At 31.1% G+C, this 22,716-nt stretch overlaps 1 protein-coding gene across 5 annotated transcripts in view; it reads left to right on the top strand.

Moving 5' to 3' along the window:
• Nucleotides 1-22,716, top strand: part of HFM1 (helicase for meiosis 1) — a 71,270-nt gene that overhangs the window by 11,775 nt on the left and 36,779 nt on the right. For 4 of the 5 annotated variants that reach the window (XM_054691718.1, XM_054691720.1, XM_037498408.2 and 1 more), the window contains exons 5-23: nt 478-734; nt 1,006-1,053; nt 4,659-4,729; nt 5,182-5,314; nt 5,991-6,142; nt 6,698-6,775; nt 6,992-7,150; nt 8,237-8,437; nt 8,522-8,610; nt 9,796-9,839; nt 9,949-10,050; nt 10,450-10,595; nt 11,782-11,876; nt 15,050-15,183; nt 16,220-16,267; nt 17,783-17,863; nt 20,452-20,543; nt 21,929-22,035; nt 22,127-22,174. In XM_054691718.1, coding sequence (XP_054547693.1) covers nt 478-734; nt 1,006-1,053; nt 4,659-4,729; nt 5,182-5,314; nt 5,991-6,142; nt 6,698-6,775; nt 6,992-7,150; nt 8,237-8,437; nt 8,522-8,610; nt 9,796-9,839; nt 9,949-10,050; nt 10,450-10,595; nt 11,782-11,876; nt 15,050-15,183; nt 16,220-16,267; nt 17,783-17,863; nt 20,452-20,543; nt 21,929-22,035; nt 22,127-22,174 — 2,085 coding nt within the window. The remainder of the gene's footprint in view (nt 1-477; nt 735-1,005; nt 1,054-4,658; nt 4,730-5,181; nt 5,315-5,990; nt 6,143-6,697; nt 6,776-6,991; nt 7,151-8,236; nt 8,438-8,521; nt 8,611-9,795; nt 9,840-9,948; nt 10,051-10,449; nt 10,596-11,781; nt 11,877-15,049; nt 15,184-16,219; nt 16,268-17,782; nt 17,864-20,451; nt 20,544-21,928; nt 22,036-22,126; nt 22,175-22,716) is intronic. The other variant, XM_054691721.1, reaches the window with a different exon arrangement.

Below are 22,716 nucleotides of genomic sequence, written 5' to 3'. Positions count from 1 at the left end.
TGTGGGAAATATTTGTTGACAGGACACCTCATTACATGGGCCTCTTTCTAGAATTCCTTGAGTTTTCTCATGATATGATGCCTAACTCCCTTTAGAGTGAGTGATCCAAGAGACCATGTAGGAACCACAGTGTCTTATGATGGAGCCATGAAAGTCACATTCGTACTTCTGCAGCATTCACTAGTTGCATATACTAGTCCTGATTTGTAGGAGACTACAAAAGGATGTGAATACTAGAAGGAGAGCTCTGGGGCCATCTTATAGGCTGGCTACCAGAGATAAATATATCTGAATTTTAGGAAAGTGTAAAGATAAAATTCAGTGGTAAATTTGAGTCATGTTTTAGGAGAATGATCAACTTTTGTGTTTGAATAAACCATAATCTATGGGTATTTTTAAAGAAGTGAGTTATTTGCTAGTTTTTCACGTTGTAAGCAGTTGTTACAAGTGCAAACCATGGTTTCTTTTGTTTTTCAGATTATTTAAAACATCTGACAGTACATATGGGAGTGCTTTTTCTAATGACAGTGCAAACTTGGACTCTCATATTGGCTCAGTGAAAACTGTCCAAACAGAAATGAACAAAGGGAGCTCATGGAAATATAGCAATAGCAAGCAGAAACCTCAGTATCCAAGCATTAACATGTTTACAGCAAGTGATGCTTTTTCTACTTCTGAACTCGGAGGAAGCATATTCAAAGCACCATCTTTTCCAGCTGTATCCCCACCTCAAGGTAATTTCTTGCTTTCTCAGTTGGTTTTATACAAGTACAAATGAATCTGTACTTCTTAGCATAGGGAAAATTAAAAAACTAAAGTAAATTTGAGGTTATCTCTGTGCAGCTAATACATTTCTATATTATGTTGCATGTTGCATCTTTTAAAATTATGCTCTCATATTTCTTAACTGTGCTCTTAATAAAAGGTTATACAAGTTTAATTGAAGCATTTTGTTATGGAAAAGGTTCAAAAATACCCATTTAAGTATGTACAATTTTTTTTCAGGGGTAACAGAAAATTGTTCAGGTTCCTTGAAGGCTATCACAGAAATCCGTATCCTTTAAATTATTTTCTTAACTGTTTTATATTTGAAATCATAATTCTTTCAATTTTTATAGCATTTTTAAAAAAATCATTGCATTCCTGTTTATTTTGATTGACAGAGGGAAAATTGAATCTTCTGAGTCATGTAAACATGTAGTTTGTGGTGGTTAGGACTACTCAAAGTGTGATCTGCAAACTGATGCCAGTTTATGAACTGCTTGTTATTACTTTCTGTCAAGATAATTACACAAGTGACATTTGCATTGTTCACTGAACTCTGAGTATATTTACTCATAAATTCATATAGATAATTTTTTACATTTTGGGTAAGGACAGCTGTATTAGGATAAATATGGGTGGGGTGGATGAATGAGAATTAGACATTCTCTTTTTTTTTTAAAGATTTTATTTATTTATACAAGAACTGGGTTACAGGTCAGAGGTGTGGAAGGGTGAGAGAATTCACCAGAGACAGAGCGGGGAGCAGAACAGGCAGATTGACTGAAATACACTGCTGAGGGGAGCAGCAGGCGAGGCAGGAGAGGTCTGCTGCTCCATGTGGGTTTCTCCCTGGCCAGCCGGGAATCCGTGCTGCAGAGGCTGTGGACAGCTTCACAATGCAGCACTCAAGCCGCTGCCTGAGAATTAGACATTGTCTGGATTGGGGAGATTTTTACAAATCTAGTATTTTTTGAAAAACTCTAATTTGCAGTTTATAAATATTATCCACTTTATATGTCTTTGCATTTCTTGTGTAAGTATTTTGAGGACGTATATGTGTTCTAGAGGTAACATCTTTTTTTCTACTTTGGTGCCCTTTGTATTTATAGCAGTGTACTTACTCAATTTTATTATAATCCATCAGCTGTTTTTGTGACTATTTTCCTATGACCTATAAACTCCTTGAAGGCAAGGACCATGCCTTATTAATCTTACTTCCAAATGCATTGATAGGCAGATGAAGTAAGAAGTTGTTCTGGCAAGAGTAACCATGAGCAGGAGGGAGGGTAAAAAATGTGCAAAATAAGTTTTCCAGTTTGGTTAATAGAAAAGACATGATTAAAGGAGTAGCAGGAAATAATATTAGGTAGCTGTTCTGGAATTTGATTATTTAATGCCATTAATACCAAATTCTAGAATTTTTGTTTTTACTTCTAATATGTATCATAAGCAATGAGGAAAAATTACCTAATATTTTTGAGCAAGTCAAGTTACATCATGAAAACTGTGCTTTAGGAATATGAAATTGGTGACTGAAAAGCTGGGAAAGACTCTAGAATTCCAGATATTGGGCAGTTGAGCTAGAGAAATTTAGGGGACAAAGATTCTCAGCCTAGATACTTTGCAGGCTATTCTGATGATTCTGAAGCGTGGTTAGAAAATAGTTGTCTGACTACTCATGAAAAATTGCCTCCCATGCAGAGTGATGGAGAAGATAGTAAGAGAGTTAATCACAATAATGTAACTACTTCAGACATAGCCAGCCTTTTGTGCTTCTGTTGAGCATTGTGTCTCAATCCTGCTGCACTTCCTTCTCAAAATAAGCTGGGAATATAGGAAATAGGGGAGTATTTAAGTTGGTTTCATTATCAATATGATGGGAAATTATTCTTATCGCCTACTGAAACTTGCTATAATATAGCACAATCTTTTAAGAGTTGTAAAGATTTTCATGCTGTTATCACAGCTGAAGTAATTGTTTAGGTTTCTTTGTTGAGTGCATTGATACATTGTCCAAAAAGTTCAGTTGCTGTCAAACTCAATTTTAACTGCTGCCTTTCATTATTTACAAGTATATAATTAAAGTAGAGGACTGAATGCTATTCAAGTGATTATTTGAGAGTTTGGAGATTACTTGGACACACTTATTTTCTGATTCTTTTCCAATGTTCTAGTGTTTGAATCCTCAGGATAATAGAGGTTTGGTAAGATTTATCCTACCATAGTGTTCTTGTCATTTTCAGCTCTGCAGACACTTCCCTCCCGGTTAGGACATATATTGCACTGACACTGCTGAGATCTTGTTGAATGAAAGGAAAAACTTAGTATCAAGTGTTTTTAGTGATAAATGTTAGTAGTTGAGTTTCCTCAATTACTAAATCAGAGATTCCTTCTTATAAATGTAAATTGATACGGAACTACCTAATGAGAGAAAAACCAGCATGATGGACCATTTGTGGACTTGTTACAAATAAATATTTTATTGGAAAAGACATATTTTGAAGGAAAAATGAGAATCCTTCAGAAATTGATGGAGTGCTGGACTCAAAATTACATTTTTGTTTTGCACAAATATTATGACAGTCTTCACAACTAAAAAGAAAATGAAGATTTATAAATTATCTGCCTGTTTAATAAATGCAGGGCTGTATTAGTTGAATACTTACTGTGTTCTGGGCACTGTTTTGGGTATTTGGTATGTCAGTCAAGAAAACAACCTTTGCTCTGGAGAAGTTAACATTTTTGGAATGGGACATGGGAAGTGAATAATCGAACAATTATAACAGTGTATCAAGAGCCCTATAGTATTTTAGAAGGTGATGAGTACTGTGCAAAATAAGAAAGTGGAACAGAATAAAGGAGATGAAATTGGGAATACTGTGCTTGGGGATCCAGATTAGAAATAAGTAAAAGGAGATGAAATAAGGGAAAAGAAGAGTCTAAGCATTCTGATTATAAATATGAGCATCACTGCTTTCTTTTGATTTCCATTTGCCTGGAATACCTTTCTCCATCCCTTCACCGTGAGCCTATTTGTGTCCTTAGATGAAATTTTTCTCTTATAAAGAGCAAATAGTTGAGATGTGTTTTTTTACTCCATTCAGTCACTTTATAGCTCTTGATTGGAGAATTTAGCTCATTTGCATATGAAAAATTATTGATTGATATGAACTATTGACATTTTATTGTTTTCTGACTTTATATTTCCTTTGCTCCTTTCTTCTTCTATTGTTCTTTTTCTTTTGTGATGTGATGATTTTCTATAGTGATATGGTTTGATTCCTCTTTTGTTTATCTATTGTAGGGTTTTGCTTTGTACTTATGTGGAGCTTGTTTGCAAACATAACTGTCTTTTACTGATAACTTTGGATGAAAAAGCAAGCTCTACAATTTTACACTCCCTGCTCCATGTTTTATTTTTTGATGTCACAATTTTTATTTTTATATGTCTATCCATCAACTAATTGTTATATACCTATTTTTAAGACTTTGGCCTTTTAACTTTTATACTAACTAGAGATATAACTAATTAACCAACACCACTATAGTATTAGGGTATCCTGAATTTATGTATTTGTCTGTTTGCCTGTTACTAATTAGCATCCTTTCATTTCAGCTTGAAGAGCTCCAGTTAGTATTTCTTATAAGGCCTGTCTAGTTATAAGTAACTCCTTCAGTTTTTGTTTGTGTAGAAAATTCTTTATCTTGTCTTCAATTCTGAAGGGAAACTTTACCAGGAAGAATATCTTATGATGTTTGATGCTAAAATACCAAGTATAAAAGTCTGATCATTAAGTGTTGTCAAAGTAAATATTAATTTAACTTAAATTTTAAGTTAATTTTAAACCTATTTTTAAATTATGAAATATTTGACTCCTTAATGTTATTCTAAGCAACAAAATTTAGAAGTATTTTCAAAGAATTCCCATATTTCAACTATATACAGTCCAAAGCCTTTGATGATGTAAGTATTTTATTATAATTATTTATCTGCTTCTTCTTACTATTATAGATTGTTTGCTCTCTAAGGACAGGGACAGGATCAGATTCATCTTTATGTCCCCAGTATCATACTGGTACATAGCTGTAGGGACTAAAAAAATGTTTGTTAAATTAACGAATGTGATTTTTTTCATGGGTGGTTGATTTGTATTTGTTAGATTTATAAACATTTTTCTGGAAGAAATTAAATTATTTTCTTCTAGGTCTAGCATATCACTGACAAACAGAATTGGCAAATTATTAATAGTGTTATTTTTTTAGTGTAGTGAATCTAGAATAAGGTTATAATTTTAGAGGTAAAAGTGTCTGAACTTGTGGTATTCCACAGATTCTCCCTAAGACATTCTTTCTAACAAATTGAGAATGTGTGTGAGAAACTATATATTCCATAGTTAATTAAATGTTATTTTTTAGCTTCTTTACACAGATAAGAATTTTGTGATTTGTGCTCCAACTGGTTCTGGGAAAACGGTACTGTTTGAATTAGCTATAACAAGATTGTTAATGGAAGCACCATTGCCATGGTCAAATATTAAAATTGTTTACAGTAAGTATTTATATATTGTGTGATAATTATAATAAGTAAAAATCATTGAGGTGAATGTAAAAAAATAAAGTTTAAGCCATTGGAATTATTACCTGGTTTTCCACATTTTTTTAAAATAAAGATATATCACTTTTGGTCTCATCTGTTACATTAAATTCAGAACACACTTTACCAGAGTTATAAAGTAATAATTGAATTAGAATTTTGTCTTTACATTTTTATTTTTAAAAGGACAGGCAAGATGAACAAATAAAATCAAACATTTATTAAACATTATTATTATTAAAAATCAAACATTATAGGAACCTCTCCTTTCTTAGGTGTGTATTTTTTTTAAAAAATTTTAATGAAATTATTTATGCATGTGTCTTTTAAAAAATCACTTTGTAAGTGATTACAAAAAACTTACAATGAAAAACATTAATTTTCTTGCCTTGCTTCTCTTCATTATTAGTTGCAATTCCTGAGTAATCACTTTTCCTCCCTAACTTTAAGTCTATTTGGTGATTATCATCTCCACATCTCTAAGTAAAATGTTTATGCTGTTAATTTTAATTTTTATTAGCATTAGATAGCATTTGGAGATGTATAATTATCCTAACTTTATTAACTGGTATTTGTGGAAAAAATTTTAAATTGTACTGACATTGACAATAAATACCTCATATTGTTATAGTGGCACCAATAAAAGCCCTGTGTAGTCAGCGTTTTGATGACTGGAAAGGAAAATTTGGACCAATAGGATTGAATTGCAAAGAACTCACTGGAGATACAGTAATGGATGATCTATTTGAGATTCAGCATGCCCATATTATTATGACAACTCCAGTAGGTGTTATTTATACTTTATTATTTCCTTGGTTTACTAGAAAATATCTGTTTCTCTTCACCAAGAAAAAAGTTAAAATACAAAGTAGAAGTGTATATTTGCAAGGTAAGTGAACAAACAGAAATAAGAGTACTAGTATTTAGGGTATATAAAAAATACTTACAAATAAAGACAAACAACAGGAAAACAGACAAAAGATTTAAATAGGTAATTTGTTATTGTGGATAATTTGCACATACTTATTGCTTGTGCTCTTTTACCCAAGAATTATATATTAAAGAGGGGGACCTGGAAGAACTTTAAAAGAACTGATTAGACTATAATTTTAAATACTTTTGGCATAACTTAAAACAGATTGAGGATCCATTTTTTAAACACTGTAAAACTGTCAAAATCTTTTAAATCTTTTTCATCTTTAAATATTTTTCAGGATACTCTTCAAATACTTCTAAACTATTGCTAATCTATAATTTGTCTTGTTAAAATTTTATTGACATCTTAATAATATTTTATAATTCATTATAATGTTAAACCACTTGCACTTTTTTCTGTAGGAAAAATGGGATAGCATGACTAGGAAATGGAGAGACAATTCCTTGGTCCAGTTGGTTCGACTGTTTCTCATTGATGAGGTACTAAGTACATTTTTCATTTCAGAGATAAACATAAAAAGATGATTAGAATGGATAGAAAGAAACAAGCATTTTCAACATTATTTTCTTTTATTCCTTCAAAGGTAACATGTTCATGTTCTCAAGGAAGTGTTAATATTATTACACATTTTAATTGGTGAAATAGCTTTTTTATTTTTATAGCTAATGATTCTTTCTTGATTTTTTTTTCCTTAGGTACATATTATAAAAGATGAAAATCGTGGCCCAACTCTAGAAGTTGTAGTCAGCAGAATGAAAACTGTACAGTCTTTATCTCATACTTTAGAAAATACCAGCATTATTATTCCAATGAGATTTGTAGCTGTATCTGCAACAATTCCAAATGCAGAGGATGTGAGTTAGAATTTTAGCTTATCAGATTTTTTTGTAACTAGTGAAATGTATAGTTATTTTAATCTTAGAGAAAAGTGATGTTTTTTTAATCACTTAACCAATTTAATATGAAAATATGTATCGAGAGTTATGGTTTAGATATCACAGATATGGCAGTGTGAAGGCCATAAAATTAGGTTAATCTGGTTTAATATAATATTTTGGTTCATGTCTATTGTTTGCTGGTATCTAAAAGTATTAGTTCTGTAGGTTTTAGCCACTTCATAATAACCTAAGTAATATATAATATATTATGATTGTTGTAACCCACTGATTCTAGTTCTATAGCAAAGTAGGGTGGATAATAAAAATAATTGCTTAGATGATTATCACCTGCCTCCTCCAACTCTGTGTGCCTGGCACTGTGTCAAGCACTAATGGTAGATGCAAAATAAAAACTCACATTCCTGCTTTTGAGGAGGATCATGAGATACATGTGGTATAGAACATATAAAGAAATAATTGTAGGTAGTATCATACTTTATGTAATAAATAAATGTCCTTTTTTTCCCACAAACTTCTTAAAAATAGTAAAATTTCATTATACTTTCTCATTCCTATTTACTTCTCATCCTACTATAATGTGACTTTTCCCCAACTACTATTAGAAATTCTTTTCACAAATAAATGCTGTATTTCTATTCCAGAGGGAAATTTTATTTTTATTTTTAATGTGGCACAATTAAATCATTTTCTTGAGCTGAAAAAAACCTGTTGAAAAGTAGCAAAGATGTTGCAGTGAGGGTAAGAAATTCAATTTTTCTGCCAAAATCAATTTCAATTTTACTTTGGATGATGAAAGGAAAATAAAACAAAATTACAATAAAAAATTAGAAACTTACTGTGGTGAAAAATGGGTATGATCTTGAAATGCTGCTGTAAATAGTATCAATGTATTAATAAAATCATGTTTGTGGGCTATGTAATGTTAAAAAAAATACTACTTAATTAAAAATTTTTATACCTTGATTAAAGTGCTTTATACTTGGTCTATTATTAGCCATAAAGCTTTACTAGAAAAATTTTTAATGTTTCTTTTATTTAAAGATTGCAGAGTGGCTTTCAGATGGTGAAAGACCTGCTGTATGTTTAAAAATGGATGAGAGCCATAGACCTGTGAAACTTCGGAAAGTGGTCCTTGGATTTCCCTGCAGTAGTAACCACACTGAATTTAAGTTTGATTTAACCCTGAACTACAAAATCGCCAGTATTATACAAACATATTCTGATCAGAAACCCACACTTGTGGTATGGATTGTTGGTTGCTTTTTTTTTTAGTGTAATGTTCCATTTTTAATGTGATTAATATACAAATTATTCACTCATTTTCAGTTTTGTGCAACAAGAAAAGGTGTGCAACAGGCTTCTTTAGTTCTTGTGAAAGATGCTAAATTTATTATGACTGTGGAACAAAAGCAAAGGTATTTTTTAAATTTTTTCTTGAAGGTCGAAAGACTTTTAGGGATCATTTAGATGTGATGAGAAATTGGATTTATTCCTTAATCCTTTCAAGTTCTTTCACCTTCAAGTGTCACTTTTGTCATTTGTAAAATAAGCATTAACAGTAATTGGAGGAGTGAGTAAGATAATGAATCTTAGTGCAATTGTGATCTATCTTCTTTATTTCATAACCTAATTTCTTGAAGGAATGTTATTATTATTGTCTTTATTTTTTACCCACCTTGAATCCCAAATTTGTTGTTAATCTTTCAGGAAGCCTGAGCTTGATAATTGATTTCTCAGCGCCTCTAAAATATTTGACCACTCCTACCTTCTTTAAAGCTCTGGATGCTGTGCTTCCATGATCATTCTCTACCAAGTTTCTTCCAACTTCACTGCTTGCTCTTTCTCAGTCCCCTTTTCACTCTTCTACCCAACTCTTAAATGTTAAGATCCTAGGGGCTTTATCCAAGGTTTATTTCTGTGCCCCTGGGTGTTTACATATATCATATGGGTTCAAAGAATATATGTACACATATTTATATATGTTTGTGAATACCCAAATTTATTGCTCCAAACCACACTTCTGTGCACCAGATCTGTAGTACATCTGCCTAATTGACATCTCCAACATCTCTTAGTTGCTCTTGGCAGAAACCTATTATTAACATTTCCGTCAACAGTCCTCCCTATAGGCAATCAATTACAAATCCTGTTTATTTTCACTTCTAAGTGTATCTCAAATATATCATTTTGTCCTCATCACCACTGCTAGGACTCTAATTCCAGTCACCATTAATCTCTTGCTTTTTATCTGATCCCTACACACACTCTTATCCCACTTTGTTACCTACATAGCAGAGTGATTATTTAAAATTGGGGATCTAAATATGTCAGGTATTAGCCTAAAATTCTTTAATAGTTTCTTATTGTCAATATGATAACATCCTGTGTCCTTAATATGGCCTATAATAATCTATATAAAATGATATTTAATTGTCCAGACTCATAATGAAAATTATAGATATTCTATATGGCCTAAAGATGGTTTTCAAATAGTGATATTATGAAAAATAATTTATTTTAATAGCCCCAAGGTAATGAGCTATTAAGAGATTTTGATATTAATGGAAGTAACTCAATAATTTTGTGGTACTTTTGAACAGATTACAAAAGTGTGCAAATTCCATAAGAGATACAAAACTGAGAGGTAGGTTTACAGTTAATTTTTGAATCACATATTGAATGAAATTTTGGTATAGACATAGTTATTGATGAAATTTTAATAATACATAACAGAGGATGTATTTCTGTTATAGATATCTTAATACATGGTGTTGCTTTTCATCATGCTGGTATGGAGTTATCAGATAGAAAACTAGTTGAAGAAGCTTTTACTGTTGGAGATCTACCAGTTCTTTGTAAGTAAAACATATTCTTGTGTATTAAAGATATTTTGGAAAACAACCTTTTTAGAAAAAGAAAAAGCTCATTTCCTGACTTATTTTTGCTTTTCTTGCAAAAATCTAAAAAATTATGTAATTACCAGTACATATATGTGGTACAGTAATTCTGGCAGTTTTAGTTCTTTATCATGTTACTGAATGTAGTGTAATTAGAAAAGTAAGAATTTAATAGAATTTTGATTTTAGGATGTTTTGTTTTATATTCTGACATTCTTTTTTCTTCCTTTTAAAAAAATTGCCTATATGGGAGTTATTATTTCATTTATTAAAAGATAGCTTTTATAAGAAAATGTTGATGGTGACTTGAAAGTAAAGTTGTATGACTTGAAAGTAATATTTCTTAATCTGGTGCAGTTACTACCAGTACTTTGGCTATGGGAGTAAATTTGCCTGCTCATCTAGTAGTTATAAAATCTACAATGCATTATGCTGGAGGAATGTTTGAAGAGTACAGTGAAACAGATATTCTGCAGATGATTGGTAGAGCTGGTCGACCTCAAGTAAGTGATATTTTACTTTTTGTAATTTTACTTTCTATAATTTTATTTTTTTAAGATTTATTTTATTTATGCATACAAGAGCTGGGGTATAGGTCAGAGGTACAGAAGCTGAAAGGATTCACCAGAGACAGATTGGGGAGCAGAAAAGGTGGATCTTCTGAAATACACTGCTGAGGGGAACAGCAGGCAAGACAAGAGAGGTCTGCTGTGCCATGTGGATCAGCTCCCTGAACAGGAATCGAACTCTGCAGTGGCTGCCGATAGCTTCATAGTGCTGAGATTTAACCCCTTGCACCACCAGAGAGGCCCAGCTTTCTATAATTTTAAAGACATGGTAAAAACCAGGAAACCCTTTGTGTGTATATTTTGATCCCTTTATTAACATTAGTATTTTATTAATTATTATTTGATATTTAGATTAGGTTTAAAAATGAATGTAACTGAGAAAAATCTATTTTAATGGAGGAATAAAACAAGTCTTACAAAAAAGATAGACTCCCCTACCCCTCTAGGTTAATGAATGGTAGGGTTTTTGAAGGTGTATTATATTAAAGGTTTTTCTCGTTTTAAGCTTTTTATTTTTGTTTTGTTTTTTATTCTGAATTGGGATGCTGTTAGCATTTTGTATGGGACAGTGTTTCATTGTATTGGATTGTCATGCAATGCAGAACTTGTAGTATTCCTGAGTTCTGGCACAAAATGCCAATAGGGGTCTACAGGTATTGTGACAATTAAACATCACTTAACATGTTAACAAAGCATGCCCTACTCTGACAAACACTTGAAAGCAAGTCATTCATTAGTACTAAGGGAAACTTTAGGAGGACATCATTTCAAAAAATGTCAGAATACTGTTATACAAATCTATATTTTTATTTGGTAAATTAGATTATATGTAAACTACACTAAATCTTACATTTTTTTATCCGATTAAGTTTTGACTTTGCCACTGCCAAAATTATGTTACACTGAAACCAAATATTGATGTGTGTACTCTCGAAAGATTTTTAAATTAAATTTTCAGTTAGCATTTCATTTCAGAAGCATTAAACTGCATTTTTGACCTGTTACTTAAGACAAGGGAACTGTTTAATATAAAATATAAGTCTTGAGTTAGTGAAGAGGACTGGTATCAACAGGTGTTCTTCTGTACTAAATATCTCTGTATCCATGTGTGTATTTCCAGTTTGACACTACAGCTACTGCAGTTATTATGACTCGATTAAGTACAAGAGAGAAGTACATTCAGATGTTAGCTTGCAGTGACACTGTAGAAAGCAGGTAATTACATATTATAAAATGATAATGTTAATATAGCCTATATATTTCCTTTTGATATATTAAAAGGTACATGGCTAGGGACTGTCTGAGACCATTTTCTTGAAATTTTCAATAATTTAACTAGAAAGTTTGTGTCCTTTTAAGAAATTTAAGAGTTAAAAAAAGATAGCATAGTCATTTTATTCTGCAGTGTTTCTTAGCATGTATTCGTATTCTAAAAAGTCATATTAGTAAAGAGGTATATGATTTTCACATCTCTTTACATTTAAAAATTTGTTTGGTAACAGTTAGGCAATCTGGGATCTTTTAGTGAAGTATTTGATTATATTACTCTTAGAAAAATAGGATATAATTCACTGCCTACCCTTTTTTTGTTTCATTTATGTATATATATTTGTATGCATATATGCATATACAGATAAATATTTATTTTTATTTGTTTCCCCCACCTCATTTATTTGTATCTGCTCGTTTTTATAGGTATTTTGTTTTGTTGAATCATTTGTTATGTAAATAGCCAGTATCTGTCTTTTTCATTCTGACCTGCTTTACTACACATAATCACCTGAACTCATTCCATTTTGTTGTAAGTGACAACATTTCATCTATGGCTAGATATTTTCCATTGTGTGGATATTCCAGATCTTCTTGATCCACTCCTCTCTCATTGAGCACTTAAGATTATTTCTGTGTCCTAACTATAGTAAATAATGCTGCAGGAAACATTTAGAGCATATGATTTTTTTTAGTTGTTGGTTTCGTGTTCTTTGGGTAGGTACCCAAGAATGGGATTACTGGGTCATACGGTATTTCCATTTTTAAGATTTTAAGGTAAATTCATATCATTTTACAAAATGGCTACACCAGTTTACATTCACACCAACAGTGTAATAGAATTCTTTGTTCATATCCTCTCTACTTTTTGTTGGTTGGGTATCTTTTAAATCTGTGCCACTCTCATGGGTGTGTGATATGTCATTGTGGTTTTGAATTTCCAAGGAAAAATGTTCATCGTCATTTTTAATAAGGGAGATGTGGGTCAAAATAATAATGAGGTATCATTTTTATCTTCCTTATTAAAAGCAATGATGAATTTTTTCCCATGTGTCTACTGGTCTTCTGGTTATCCTCTCTGGTGAATTGTTTCCTCAGATCTGCTATTTATTTATTAACAGGCTTATTTTTTTTTAATGTTAAATTGGCTACCTTTTTTAGATATCTTGTATATTAACCCTTTGTATAATGTGTAAATATGTTCTCTCATTTAGTAGGATGTCTTTTTAATCTATTTATATTTTCTTTTCCTCTGTTAAAATTTTTTAATTTGAGGTAATCCAGAAAAATTGTTTACTTTTGCTTTTATTTCCCTCGACATAATGGTCAAATCTCCAAAAACATCTTTGTCGTTTATGTCATGAAATATATTGCCAATATTTTTTCCCATATATTTGTTGTTGTAGGTCTTGTATCTGTCTTTAATCATTTAGAATTTATTTTTGTGCATGGATTTATAGTCATCCAACTTCACTCTTTAACATGAGGCTGCTCTGTTTTCCCGGCAGCATTTGTTAGAGACTCTCCTTTCCCCATGGTGTGGTCATGGCTCCTTTATCATAAATTATTGATATAGATTTATTTCTGGACTTTCCATTCTGTTCCCTTGTGTGTCTATTTTATGCCAATACCATATTGTTTTAATTACTATAACTTTATAGTATAAAAGCAGTTAATATGATGTTTCTGTTCCTCTGCTTTTTTCTCAGTATTGATTTTGGTATTTGAGGTCTTTTATGGTTCCATATAAGCTTTAATATTTTTTGTTTAATTTCTATGAGGAATACAGTTAGTATTTTGATAGGGGTTACATTTAATATATATATACATATCACTTTTGGTGGAACCATCATTTTCAATATATTGATTCTCCCCATCTATGATAATGGAATATCTTTCAACCTCCTTACTTGATGATCTAAGTCCGTTAATAAAGTTTTGTAGTTTATATTGTATGAGTCCTTCACCTTCTTGGTTAAGCTAATTCTTAAATATTTTATTCTTTTATGAGGCAATTATATATGAAATTATTTTCTTAATTTCTTATTCATTGTTTATAAAAATGCAATAGATTTTTGTGGGTTGATTTTGCCTCTTTGCTGTATTCACTTACCATTTTTAATAGTTTTATTGGTGGAATCTTTCTGGTTTTCTCCATACAGTTTTATATCATCTGTGAGTAAGCATAGTTTCACTTATTTTTTCAAGCTGGATTCCTTTTATTTACTGTTATTGTCTGATTGCACCATAAAACTTTTAATACTAAATTAAACAGAAGTGGTGGCAGTGGACATTTTTATTTTGTCCCTGGCACCTTAAAGGGAAAGCCTTCAATTTTTCACTATTATTATGTTGGCTGTACATTTGTACTTTATAGCCTTTGTTATATTTAGTAGGTTCCATCTGTTTCTGAAGCTAACACATATCTAGTCCCATGTTGTTTAGAGATTTTGTCATAAGTGGGTGCTGAGTTTTATCTAGTGCTTTCTCTGCATCTGTTGCTATTACATGACTTTTATCTTTACTCTTGTTGATACATGTTGCATTAATTGACTTATATATATATTAAACCATCCATTCTTCCCTGGGATAAATCCTACTTGATCATGTTGTATAATCCCTGTAATGTGTCCATGATTTAACAACAGCAGAGGATCTCTGTACCGCAACCTTCTGGTGGTTTGCACTGCCCTACAAACAGTTTAGTTATTCCTACCTTCTTTTGCTGCACCATTGTTCTGGATGTATGTCATCCATTTATCTCTCAGGTGTTATTGACTTTGTTTTGCTGTAATTTCGTTGTGCACTTGTGGAAGAGGTGAATTTGGAATCTTTACTCTGCTGCTATTTTGCTGAACTCTCTCACTTCCTACCCACTTTTAAAATAATAGTCTGTCTTCTGGAGCTATGAAGTAGAGAGAAATCTGTAATCTTTTAAAAGCTGAACTGATTGTCTAGGGTTTTGTCTTATGTATTTGAAAATTAAGTTATATTTCTTGAATTATTAAAGTAGCAATGAATATATTATTTCATTATTTAATTATTTAATATATTATTGAAGCTAAAAAAACTTACAGCATTGAAATACATATAACTAATGCAAAGATTTTTTTTATTAGTTTGCACAGACATCTTATCGAGCATTTAAATGCAGAGATAGTGTTGCACACCATCACAGATGTGAATGTTGCTTTGGAATGGATACGGTCAACCTTGCTTTATATCAGAGCCTTGAAAAATCCATCTCATTATGGTAAAAGTAATTTTTTCAAGCCTGTTGGATCTATATACTCATAAATCAAAGAACAGATTGTAGAAACTAATAGGTTACAAGCAAAAAGTAATAATAGTTCACAAATACATTTAGAGGCAAGAATAGATAAATGTGAGCAATTTTTATTTTACTACTAGTTTCTCAATAAGGTTTGAAATCAACACTATTAAAAGTAGATATTTTAGAAAAATTTTAACTTAAAAAATAACAAAACTGCCAAAATTATTTAAAATAAGTTAAAGTTTTTAAAAAGTATTGAATTTTATCTAATCTGGCATTCAAATCAAAGTATATATTCTATTATTGCTGCTGGAATTTTTATACTGTTTCTGAAGCTAACATGTATCTGGCCATGTTGCTTCTAGAGGGGTCTTTTATGTGATATAGGTTTTAAAATAAAAACACTTGGAATTATTGACTATCAAATTGAAACCTAACTCATTCAGTATCATTCTAATGCATATAGATTCAAAGAGTTTAAATCTCCAAAAGGAAAATAATACATCTTTTCCTGGTCACTGTTGTTACGCAATAAAATAAGCAAAAGACAGTCATTTGATATTGTAACTTTATTTTCTATAGATTATTTTTGCTATTAAGATATACTTTTATTATAATTATCATGCATTATACTTGTCATATACTTCAAACAGAGATAGTATTAGTAGCCTAGAACACAAACTTCCTGTTCCTTTACTTATGACAGTTTTTTTTTAATTTAAATATTTTATTTTCTATAATTCTTACATCTTTTTTCATCTTTGCACAATGGATGCATTTTCATTTTGGTTATATTCCCCATACAATTGCACCTCCCCTATGTTTAAGCCTCCCTCTAGCTCACCAATCTATTGTTTTTCCCACCTTAGATTTAGTAAAATTTTTCACAATTCAAATTTAAACTTTTTCTAGTTACCAGATATAAACTGTTATACCTCGAAGTATGAACTGAGCCTATAAAGATGAATTCAGTCCATTCAATTTAATTTTTCTTATAAATTTTCATAACATACAGGTTTTGTATCTGGATTGAACAAAGATGGAATTGAAGCCAAATTACAAGGTTAGATGTATTCCTTTATAAAAAAAAAATGTATTCCATAAATTTTAATGAAAAATATTAATGTGAAAGTAAGAAGACTTGTAAATTTTCTTAAATATCTTTGTGATTTAAAGGAAAAAATATGAACTCTTTTTCACGTGCAAATAAAGCTTAGTACATGTACTTTTTCCTTAATACATTTATTCTATCAGAATATCTTCCTTTGTATAATGTGTTATTTTGGTTTGTTTTTATTTTTAAAATGACACTGGTCTTTAAAAATGTTTATTTTTCTTTTCTCTCTTAATTTTAATTAAAATATAATTTTTCCCTGATTATGGACTTTGTCAGTATGCAAAGGAAATCATCTCTTAACCCTCTGGGTTCTCTTTGGTTGACAAGTAATCAAAACAGCATCATTTGGGATAGCAAAGGAAAATTAGTTCAATAACATATGGAGAATTTACATGACTGTAAATATTAAAGAATAATGGAGTGAACCAGAGATATTTATCCAGCATTTTGGGACCTGGGATGTCAAGGAGAGAACTGGGAGGCTTAGCAAATGATAGATACCAAGTTGGGTTAACACTTCCTTGCTCTGAGAGAAAAATAGGATTCTTAGATAGAGGGAGGACATGGTCACTGATAAATTTATTACTGAATAAGACGCCTCAACTACATTCTTCTAGCTCATAAAGGGGAGGGGGGCAGTAACTACTTCTCTGATTAGGAAAAAGGATAGAACTTAGGATAAGAAGATCTCTTCTTTGATCAGGAAGAGCTAAGGATTTAGGCAAAAAAAGAAGCCTCTTCTAACCTTCAGGGCCCTCATTGCCCTTAGCTCATTCTTTTAAGTAATAGCCTTCCTAGGCTCACAGGGCCTCAGTTGATCTCTTGTTCCCCATATCAAGGTGACAATTACTAGAAGAAATCTACCATGGGCATGTTGAGAAAGGCTATCTGGCCCTTTTAGGAAGACTAAGTCCACAGCTTCTTATCCTAATCTGTGCTAATGATGTATCCCTATAATACCGCAGCTTTATTTTTCAGTTAATCACTCAATATTTCATTACCAGTCTTTAAAAGTATTAAATGTTGTTAAGCATTTGTTTTAATTAGAGCTATTTCTTCATTGTATTGAGACAGTTACAGTAAAAGAAAAAGGTTTGTTAACCATATCTGTGTATGTAATAAATTTTGAGTGTTCCCAGAGCCAACAAATAACCTACCAAATCATACCCAACAGGAACACTCTACTTTCAGAAAGTAAGGAAAACCTATTTAAATAGTTGCATACACACACATCATTTTAAAGCTCCAAATAATACATGTATTTTACCACTTATTGAATGTTAATTATTTGTATTATTTTTACTATTAGAAAATCCTTTTTTGCCATCTTACTTTGCCACTTAAGTAGGGACAATAGTTCTCAGAACAATTATATAATAATACAACTGGAGCATATTTAATTAGCTCCATTTTGTGTTATTTTCCTTATTTTACTAAAATATGTTTTCTATAATTGAACAGAATTATGTTTGAAGAATCTGAATGATTTATCATCTCTTGATTTAATAAAGATGGATGAAGATGTTAATTTCAAACCAACCGGTAATTTTTTTTATCATTATTAGTAAAGGAAGAATTGCTTACTTAAGACTAAATAAGAAAATATGTTCTGCAAAAATTTAGAAGTGGAAAAATTAAATTGTGAGCTCGGTTCTTAACAAGGTACCATCATTATTAGAATGATAAATTTAGAGCATGATACAGTCCTGTTTATACAGAACTGATGTATATAGAATGAGGTAGAACTTTTTGATAGGCACAGAATTTGTCTTCACTGAGCAATCCTTGGGTTGTTTCAAAACTGTCATAACTCTTGTAGCTAGTCTTTTGCCAGTTTTTAATTATTCAAGCATTGGTTATCTGGATGGTTCCTTGATATTTCATTAATTCATATTCATTCTCTCTCTCCCCCCCTCACCTCCTTCCCCTCTATCTTCTCCCTCCCTCTTCTTCCCCCTATTATATTCTGAATATATGTAAGAGAGAAAAAATATTCTGTAGTTTTTAACACTCATGATTAGAAGTTTTTTGGAGGAAAATATTGATTGATCCTTTTAAGGAAACTTTATAATAGTGAGGAAGTATAGAAAAGTTTTGAAAAATCAGAATCTGACTATTATCATTTGACATTTATATTTTTCAGTTTTTAATGTGTTGTTCTATTTTATACTTATAAACACAATAAAGAAATGTTTGATTTTATATCATGTTTTCAATTTTTTTAAATGAGATTACATTTTAAAAAATAAGTTACTGCACTCTTAACCATAGATACAACATTTTTTTCCTATTCCCCTGGTCCTTATTCTGATAAACCTAATTTTGTTTGTAAGAATTTTCTTCTGTGTATTCTAGGGTGTCTCACTAGAGAGGGAATGAGAATCATTAATGTAATTACCTTTATTCTTAGATACTTCCACTCTGAAGAGTCTTACTCCCACTGTTATTCCTTCCGTTCTTGAATTAATTGATACCATTCTTTTGCCTTTAAACACACTAATATATGATTTATATGGTATTTTCTCTTCTTTGTCCATTTTCAGTGGATAATTTAATTTTCCATTCCTCAATGCTCTACTCCGTTGGTTCTCTAGGCTGCTTTAATCAGTCTCTCTTTTCTGACCTTTTTTCTTTTTCTATGGGCAACTTAAAGTTACAGACCTTGGATCTTTATTCCCAGTTTATGATTATTTCTTTGAAAACATAATTTACCTTCATAGCTTCAGCTGTAGCCAATATGTAAATTAACTCAAAGTTTATTTTTTTATTCTGTTCTCTTATCTTTGCTACAAAATTTGATCTTCAGTTTTCTGTTGAGATTTTATTTACACATGACATAAAACTTGACATCCAGAAACGAGTAACAGTTCATTTGACCTGGAATACTTTGAGGCAAATAGAGTTTGGGTACCAAAAACCTGGATTTCAGTCACGGTTGTAGCACTTGGTAGCTGTGACCTTATGTTCACTGAGCCTTAGTTTAGTCATCTGTACCTCCTACTTGCCTTATAGGCTATTGCAGCATTCAGTAGGATACAAAATACACTGCTGAGGGGAGCAGTGGGCATGGCAGGAGAGGTCTGCGTGCCATGTGGGACCCTCACCAGGGGCCGGGGATCAAACTGGCGCTGCAGAGGCTGCGGGCAGCTTCGTAGCCCAGGGCTCAACCGCTGTGACACCAGAGGAGGCCCTCTTTTTGTTTTTTACATTCATTAATGGAACATTCGTTAATGTTACAAAGAACACTAATGTTGTAGAACATGATTTGGGAAACATTGTTATATACAAAAATAAATAGTAAATAGATTTAGTATCTAAATATTTTTAAATAAAGCTATTTTAAAATGAAAGAAAATAGAGCTTATTACCTTAATCTCTAGCTGGGAAAGGGCTTTCTTAGCAACTTAAAAGTTCTTACAGCATTTCTTTCTTTTAAAAAAATTTACATTGACTAAAACTCACTTTTTTTAGTTTGTACACTACAAAGTGATCCATAGGTCAAATAGTAAATTTCAAGGAAAATTGAAAATATTTTGAACTGTCATTTATAATTGGTGCCTACTCTCATCTTTTATAATCAGGCCTTACAGAATTTTATTAATTTTTTAATCTTGTTAATGAGTCAACTTTTTACTTTGGTGATCCTTTCTATGATATTAGTTACTTCTGTTTCACTCATTCTATTCGACCTCACTTCTGCTTTCCTTAGTTTTACTATGCTGTTCTTTTATTAACTTCTTAAGATAACTACGTAGCTCTTAATTTTCAGCTCTTCTTCTCTTCTAATACAACCTGATTTTTCATAGCTTATATTTAGTACTATGAATTACCTCATATGCAAATGGTAAATGTGAGATTCATATTTATACAATGAAAAATTTGCACTGATAATACACCATTTTCCCTGGCACTACATGAAATAGCTCTTAATAGATATCAGAGTTTTTCAGAGAAACAGAACCAGTAGAATGTATGTATATGTGTAAAATAGAAATATGTAATTATATTTATACACATATTTATGTGGAGATATATAAATAGATGTTAAAGAAATGTTTGTTAAACTGATGAAAAAGCAAGTCATTTCAACTGATGAGGGTCCATGTTTATTTTTCAATCTTTTACCACAGAGGCAGGAAGATTGATGGCTTGGTATTATATTACATTTGAGACAGTGAAGAAATTTTGTACAATCAATGGAAAAGAAACTTTATCGGATCTGGTAAATTTTCTCTAGAAAACAAATATGTGATGATATAGTTTAAAATAAAATTGGAGAAACAACTAATTTGTATATCTCATGGATTTAAGTGAATAAAAGAGAAAGCATTTCAAATAGTGCTTATATCTCCCCATTATCTGCCCTTGCTCCTGAGACATAGGATATTCCTCCTTAGAATAAATTTTTAGATGTATCTTTGTAAGAGAGCTAAAGAATGTAATATATATACCAAAAGTAATATAATCCTAAGTGATAATGCCTATTACTTTGGCAATGGCTACCAAGTGTAATTATTGAGAATGATGCCAAGACCATGTGGCGTGTACATTAGGAAAGATTACCATGATTATGGGATAATAAGGGACGTGTATGCCATGTACTTACAATCCCTCCCTAAATTATTTGCATGTGAGTAAAAGTAACAGCAGAAATAGTATTTGGTGATAAGCCTCACCCCCCCACTCCAAGAAAAAAGAACTGATTGTAGAGGAAAAAAATAAGAGTAAAAACAAGTCATGCAAAGATATCTATAATGGGAGGCAACTGCAGCAACAGAAGTAAATAGAACCATAATCATATTGTTGGTACCTAGTAACTGTATTTGTTCTTTCTCCCTTTACTGGAGATATAAATTTGAAATAAGGTATTTGTAAAAGAAAATATTTCTTCTCAAATTTAAACCATGACATTAAACAATCTAAGTTGATTATTTTAAGATTAATTAAACAAAATTTCACACAAATTGATGAAAAGTAAAAGGTTTGTATTAGCAATAATATTATTACTTAACCAAGTAGAAATCAATAGTAGAAAATCTTTGATGTTGACATTAACTCATCTGATTTTGAGTTCAGTAATTATGTAAGAGAATTAAGACAGGTATTAGTTTCATTTTACAGATGTGAGAAACCAAAGCACAGATCAAAGTCATCTCACAGAAAGTTTCTAGAATATAAATTTCTTAATATTTAAAGCATTCTTTCTGTTATAAAATTAGCCTAAATTGAGATAGAAGGGTGAATAATAATTTGATAGTAATACTATAGTACCAGGAGCTACCTTTGTTGGGTACTTTCAATGTGTTGGGCACTTGGCTGAATATCTGAAATTTTGTCAATCTTTATTAACTTTATCTTACTGGTGTAGTACCAGTTTTCTAGCACAATGGCAGTCATCTAACAAGTGTTTGTTAACATCTGTTAGTGAATTATTTAATGAATTCTCCTTAAAGAACCAAAAATGTATAAAGCAAATTTTTAACTCTATTATGATAAATGACGAAACTATGATATCCCAAGGCAGTGTGAAAAATAAATCAGAGAAAGATGAGAGGAAAGGAGTAAAGGATGTACTTAATTAAATGGACAAATGCTAAAATTTTATAGGTCACAATGATAGCCAGCTGTAAGGAATTTCTAGATGTACAGTTAAGGACAAATGAAAAGAAAACACTGAATACTTTGAATAAAGATCCAAATCGGATAACTATCAGGTACAGAAATTAAATATATTTTGAATAATTTTTAAAATATTTCATTTAGTTTAAATAATAATAAAACTTTGCCTTATGCTTTTATTTACAGATTTCCAATGGAAGGAAGAATTAAAACAAGAGAAATGAAAGTAAACTGGTAAAGATAATTCTTAAATATCTTAAATACTATTTGTTCGTGATTAATTTTTGAAGGTTTTTATAACATTTAAAATTTTGTTTCCTTAACACAAAAGAACATATTTACATAAAAATATGGAGTCAGAATGCAAATGTGAAATTAATTTCCAGGATATCTCACACTTTAATTAAATTGATGATTTCAATTTTTCTTTATCAACTAACATTTATTGAGAATGTTCTCTTGAAACAAACTAGATAGCTTAAAAAAACATGCTTTCCATTAGGAGCTTTACATTTAACTTGAGTGAGAAACATGCATATATAAATAATGGGCAGTGTGAACACATCTACTATCTATTGAATGATAGTGGCATTTTGGGAAGGACAAAGAGTAAAAGCTAAAATGTAAGTGAAGGAATGAATACATGACAATGGGATGACTCTTCTGCCAAGAATGGGATGTTTGTACAGAGGAGTAATAATTGGAAGAGTAAATTCAGGTCACACTGCAACTTGTAGTGACCATTTTATAAATGCTATGATACTCTTTTATGCTAA

Source organism: Talpa occidentalis, unplaced genomic scaffold, assembly GCF_014898055.3.
Source record: "Talpa occidentalis isolate TD23 unplaced genomic scaffold, MPIMG_talOcc4v2.1 talOcc4.9, whole genome shotgun sequence".
Classification (NCBI taxonomy): domain Eukaryota; kingdom Metazoa; phylum Chordata; class Mammalia; order Eulipotyphla; family Talpidae; genus Talpa; species Talpa occidentalis.
This window is presented reverse-complemented; position numbering and strand designations above follow the sequence as displayed.